The 6,161-nt window shown below is 38.9% G+C and overlaps 1 protein-coding gene across 1 annotated transcript; it reads right to left on the bottom strand.

Moving 5' to 3' along the window:
* Positions 1 to 1,544: 1,544 nt before the first annotated feature.
* Positions 1,545 to 5,885, bottom strand: LOC144470075 (uncharacterized). Its single transcript, XM_078180883.1, has 6 exons — positions 5,449 to 5,885; positions 4,747 to 4,899; positions 4,162 to 4,426; positions 3,741 to 3,809; positions 1,972 to 2,067; positions 1,545 to 1,633 (listed from the first exon to the last, which is right to left on the bottom strand). The coding sequence occupies exons 1-6, from the start codon at positions 5,883 to 5,885 to the stop codon at positions 1,592 to 1,594; spliced, it is 1,062 nt and encodes a 353-aa protein (XP_078037009.1). The 3' UTR covers positions 1,545 to 1,591.
* Between the last annotated feature and the right edge of the window lie 276 nt (positions 5,886 to 6,161).

Genomic DNA, 6,161 nt, shown 5'->3' with positions numbered 1-6,161 from the left:
ATGTTTCAATATATGGTCTAAGGCAAGGAGGATGTCATTACGAGTATTACCAATGCAGCGTGACATACAAACTAATATATCGCAGACTCTATACAGCTGAATTATTTGCTTCAAAATTAACAGATGATTTTTGGTATTACAGTTCGTTTAATTTGTTTATTCTTTATATGTACAAGTTATCTGTTTTATATATTTTATACGATATTTACTTATTGCAAGTTTAATATGCAACAAATATGTAAAGTAAAATAAACATACTCTTAACACAACAAATACACGCTTATAAGGGAAGACAAAATGGTGTGTAATTTATGTATTTAATAGCTCATCTTCGTTCTACAGTGAATTTATAACGTAAGGTAAAATTTCGTACTACAAATATGCATTTTTCTTCTGCATAAAATTCAGCACTCTAATTAGAAAAAGGTCAACATGCAAATGGAATTAGGTAAGTAAATTCTGCAGTTCTCAAAGGGCAAGGTTCATTAAAAATATGGAAAATTTTTCAACAATGTGTAAATAACTCTGCCAAAGAAGAAAATCGTCAAGCGGAAAGTCAAGTATACATCAAGAGCAATACTTTCTGTCTCTAAAAACAATACTTTCTGTCTCTAAAAACAAAAAGAATGAAGGCCTTTAAATATTAAGGTGTACATCTCCATAGACCTTTTCAACCTATTGTAGTATCATCTTGTGCTATCATCGCGTCGCGCCGGTGCAAAGTTTTATGTGACCTAAAGTCGTAACTAAACACAGCAAAGCTAAATGCGTCCAGCATGTGCCAATCGTCACGTGCGCGAAATAGTCTCTGCTCCATGTTTGCCGATTATAAAATGAATGTCGATCGATTAAAAATGAAATATTTCTCCTTGCTAAAAACGTGAAAATAATTTAAGAAGAGGTTGAATTACGTCTTTCTCCAAATAAGACTTATTTTTCATTTTACAGTTACTTTGAGTCATGCCATTTTCTTGGCCTAGAAGAGCACCATTTAATTCTCTCTTTACAGAAGGGAACCGCAGACAGTATCCGGAACACCCCCCGAAGTTCCAAGTGTCTAATACCTATTAGCAACTGCGACGTGTTTACATGAATCCCTCTCACTTCCCTCAGAAATCCATTTCGCGTCTGCGGATTATCGCGTCCTTCAAAATCCATTACCAAACTTTCCCGGTCCAATCGGTTGTCGTTTCCACAAAGCGACAAACGCGATTCGCCGAAAGTAAATTTCAAATTACTCTCGCCCCGGTGTCTTTTATCGGTCGGACTCCGTCCGCCGCCTAGATTCCCCCGGTCAAATAAGAAACGAGGGACCGAGAACCTCATCGATTATATCACGGGAGGGTAGTTATCCGTCGTGGTATGGTTTAGCAACGCGTGAATATTCTCGCAAAGGATGGGGCAAATGTCACGCGTATTCTGTTACGGCAAACCCGATAGGTTCTATCGGTGTGGTGCGCCGGTGTTGTGTGTACGATGCCAAAGATCAATCGATACAGAATAAAAGCCAATGAAGTCTCCCGTTTCCCGTCCCTCGTATTTTATCATGTTTTTCGCGTTGTCTTTTTTCAGCCCTCCAACAGCGCGATGCTCAACAAACAATCACCAAATACGTTGTCATGCCGGAAATGATCTGCAAATACACCATTCAATATTATTCGATAATTCGCCGCATGGTAAACGAAGAGAGCAAATGCATCGCTCTTAAAATTCGTCGCACGTGCCATGAATTTCCAGGTTTACAGCAGAATCTCGATTATCCGAATTCTTTATTATCTGAACAAGTTTCACAGCTGAACGATGCAGTCTGTTAATTATACAAATTGGTCAGAATTTAATCTAGCCTTGTAACTATACAACTCCTCTATTATCTGAACAATGTGTCCTCCGATTGGTTCGGATGACCGAGGTGTTTCTGGATTTTCAAAGAAATGCACATCGCTCGAAGAACGAATTCAACCGAAGTCTTACCGAGAGTAAAAGCGGCAAATCGACGCGTATAAAGCCTGCCACAGTGAAGAAGTGCACCTTCCTCAGCTGGAAGTATGCCATCGCCTCCAGATTTTCCTGTCAGACATCAAAAGAGTTGGCCAGCGATTGTAATCAGGTGTGAAGAAAAAGTAATGAGACTGTCTACTAAATTTGCAATTTTCTTGCGTGTTTCAATAAATAAAACAAGACAATTTTTCTTAGTTTTAGTGAGTCGAATGAGTCAAATTTTCTCCAGCATTCTCAGTTTTATAATATTTAATTTTTTCTGAATAGAAAGGAAATTTGTGGGCCTGTATTGCTTGCCAAGGAAACTGCTCTAAAGAGTATCGCGTTAGACGTGTTCTATTTTCAATAAAAAAAAGTTACGCAATTACGGGTCTCGCTCACTGCTTATTAATCATTAAGGTCGTTAAGGAATAATTGAACAAAGAGCAATATATGTCCAATTTATTAAGGACAGAAACTGCGAAGCGGGGAAAATTAAGTGGACATAATTAATTGAGGTCGGTGAACAACGAAGACGCGTCAGCACTTGTAATGAAGACTAAAACGACTCGTGAAAACGCGACCGGGGAATTTCGAGGGAAATGTGATCAGCGGCATCGGCGCGCCGCTGAGATACTTCGCACGTTCGCTGTACGGCATTGAATAACCGTAACAATCACGATTTCGTGTTTTGCGTTGGGGAAAATTATTTCCACGCGCCAGCGTTATTGAACGATCGAAACGCATCGCGTATTCAGCGCGACCGGTTTTTATTTCGTTCAACGTATCATGTAGGTAGGAGAGTGTAGTGTCGTGTGGAGCATGTTTCACGAAAGTGTGGGACACGAGATATCACTGGCAAAAATTCTTTCTTTCTGTAAACATTTTCATATCGAATTGGCGTTGCGTACATCCAATCCGAATTCACGTATTCGTATGGTAAGTATTTTTTTCCCGCCATTCCGATGAATTGCAATTTGTTTCGAAATTTTGTTTCTGCATCTTCTAGGAAATCAAATCATTTGACTTTCCAAGAAATTTGGAATTGGTGAACGAAATTTTAGAATGTTATTTTGTATTAAAAACTGTACGAATATTAATTAGAATCATTGTATGTTCAAAATAATACAATCTCCAATTAAACGCAGATTCGCGTCCGCGCTCTGATGAAGTAGACTGGATAGGGTGGTCCGGAATTTGTGGTATAACGTAGCGAGCGGTGGTTCTACGGGAAAATATAAGAGAAAGATTTCGTATCATATTATTTTATTCGAAACTCCGTTTTCGAGAGAATCGACTTTAAAGCTTGTTCATCTCTGTAAAGGATTTATTTATCGTATATTCTTCTACCGCAGTTGCCTCCGTCCAAGATTCTGTTTACGAACATTAATTATGTGATTTATGTGGTAAACGGAATTTTTCCATCATTGTCAATATTTGTAGAAACTATCTCGAATGGAAACAGCCACGGTAGAAGAATAGACGATAAATAAATCCTTTACAAAAATGAACAAACTTTAAAGTCGACATCCTCGAAAGCGAAGCCTCGTATAAAAAATTGTTACATCAAATTCTGTTTTTATTTTTATCATAGATTAGTTTCGTAGCTTAGTTGTGCTACGCATTCCGAGACCCACCCGGTATATAATAACATTATAGCTGCGGCTACGGTGCCCGAATACGCTGATAGTGATTTAGTATTATGAACTTTGATAAATAGACGCGGACAAAGCGATGCATTTAATGGAATGCAATTGTCCTACCTGAAGAGAAACACCCTTTGTGGAAACAGATGAGGACGGCGAAAAGATAATCTCCCCGACTCGATTAGCCTAAACAGATTTTAGTAACTATTACTGTCTGAAAGAATTAGTGAAAACTAAAAAACTAAAAATCAGTGGCTGATAATCGATATTAAGTTAATTGATAAATTTTCATCTGCATAATTCCTTCAAGTTGCTACAAGTCTTTTACACTTTTAGCAGGTTATACTTTAAATAACCTTCTCGCATGTGTACGTAATTTCGCGAAAGGAAAAATACAATATTTCTAACTTCAGCAGCGAACGAATCAAAAAATAAATTACTTCATAATTTTCCCCAGCAGTGTGTTTGACATTGCAATAAAATCAGGATGAAGTAAAAGATTTTACAGTTTTTGCAACAGAACGTGTGTGAAATTTACCTGGCGGGCTGTCGTGTGGCAAACAGCTGTGATCAGGAATAGGTGCCATCCACAAACGAACACCATCAACGAGTCTCTTATCACCGCGTCTTCGGACAGTTTAAAAACGTTCATCGTATAGATTCTGGACATTGAATTGAAAGACAAAAAGGAAATCCACAATAGCAGTTGCACCGCGTACACGGAATTCAGCATCTCCGTTGCGTTTACCAAACAGCAGTGCAGTCGCCATATTTGTTGTAACGTGAAGCGTGTGCTCAGTCGACTGGATACGAACAGTATTTGTTGGTCTGGCAAGTAGAAATAATATGAAATAACCTTATGTTAAACGAGTACATCGACTAAATCATAGATATGGCATTAAGATGCGCAGTTCCAAGCTTGCGTAAGTTCGAGGAAAGCAGTATAGATAATAAGCAAATATGATCCCGGGAAATGTGTTCGCGCAGCGGAAAGGAAGGTAAACAAATCTAACTGTGAACTATAAATACAAAGTCGGAACCGATTGTAGCCATAAAAGAACATGCCATATGCGTGACGGAGACATTTCACGTGGTACCTGTGTCCCCAAAATTTACGCATCACTCACCTGCTGGAAGTGTCAGTATATTGCAAAGTTGATGGAACCTTTCGGCAATGAGAAACGAGAAACAAACGAATATCAACATCTGCGTAAATACCGATGCATCGAGCATTGCGTATACTGTCCCGCGAAGTATAGGTACTATAGTTTCGATCCTAGAAAATTATAAAATCGTGTGACGTATAAATCATTTCTCGTCAAATTGAACAGAACGTATTTGTTTTATAAAGTAGATCAGAGGCGATGTAACACTTTGATTTTTGACCACGATTTGTACATAATTTGTAACATAACCATGACATAACCTTAACGCTTGTTAACAAGCATTCTGTTAATATGCGATTATAAAAAGCTTAACCGACATGCTTGGTTTGAGGTTTCTACTAGAAAAAGTGAGGTTTCTACAAATTTGTACAGTTTCAACGTCAACAGCCCCGATACTAGAAACAGCCAATGTAAATTCATTCCATGCCGGCACTCGTGTTAATCCTCGAACGACGATATTATGCAATTCTTGTCTACAGTAGAGTTTTATGGTCCATTCAGGGGGTAACTCGAGTCACAAAACTTTCGAACTGTGTTGAAACTTTTCCAAAAAGCTCAAGGGCACCTGTTTCACCGTGTCAACGTCAGTTCGAAGCCATAACAATTTGATAATCCCTTAAACGATCTCGATGGCTATGGACCTTTATTGAAAGCCATACCTGTAACTCAAGTATCCAGTTAACGCCCAGTACGTTAATGTAATGAACGATAGTGCGCGACATATATGTCGCACGGTGGCTCGTCTCGGGGCATTATCGAAGTTCGTGATACGATCGAAACTTCGCAGATGAGAAAGAACGGCGCGGATCTTCTTGTTCCACAGCGTGGTCAAACACACGTCCGTGAATATGCTGCCGTAGATAAGGGATATTCTCGCGAGGACGAAGAACGCGGACATCAGACTCACAGTTTCGAATTGTATCACGTGAATAATTAGTAACACAAGACTGCTGAAATATACGATAATCGAGAAGACAACGAAGACCACGTTGCGGCCAGTTCTAGCTTTGATGTCGTTCTCGGTAGAACTGTGAGCAGCGCAGCCCAAAATCTTAGCAGTAATAAAAATTGAACTCATATCGTCAACTATCGTCATTGTCTCGTCGAACTAATTTTTTTTTCCAAGGATTTAATCTTCCGATTGAAAGGAAATTTTCAGAAGCCTTATCGATATCTTTTTCATAATCCAAATTCGACTGCGACACTACGGTGACTGCACTAAAAGTACGTTTCAATATGAGCGAAAAGGTGAGCCGACTGAACGTTGAAATAGCGGCTGACAGAGGTTTCTTTTGATCAGTGGATTAAATAATGTAAATGCAAACAAATTTGCTGTCCATATTCGAGGGTTTAAATATGTACCGTCCTTGGC

The sequence above is a fragment of the Augochlora pura genome, chromosome 5, assembly GCF_028453695.1.
Source record: "Augochlora pura isolate Apur16 chromosome 5, APUR_v2.2.1, whole genome shotgun sequence".
In the NCBI taxonomy this organism is placed as follows: domain Eukaryota; kingdom Metazoa; phylum Arthropoda; class Insecta; order Hymenoptera; family Halictidae; genus Augochlora; species Augochlora pura.
Note: the sequence above shows the minus strand (reverse complement) of the source record. Positions and strands in the feature narration are given on the sequence as shown.

What these genes read in the sequence shown, in the direction of transcription:
- LOC144470075 (XM_078180883.1), bottom strand. Translation starts at nt 5,885, where the DNA reads ATGACGATAGTTGACGATATGAGTTCAATTTTTATTACTGCTAAGATT. An exon ending in ACTGGATACTTGAGTTACAG is followed by an intron (nt 4,900 to 5,448) that starts GTATGGCTTTCA and finishes ATAATTTTCTAG; the next exon opens with GATCGAAACTATAGTACCTA. An exon ending in CAAAGGGTGTTTCTCTTCAG is followed by an intron (nt 2,068 to 3,740) that starts GTAGGACAATTG and finishes GATGTCTGACAG; the next exon opens with GAAAATCTGGAGGCGATGGC.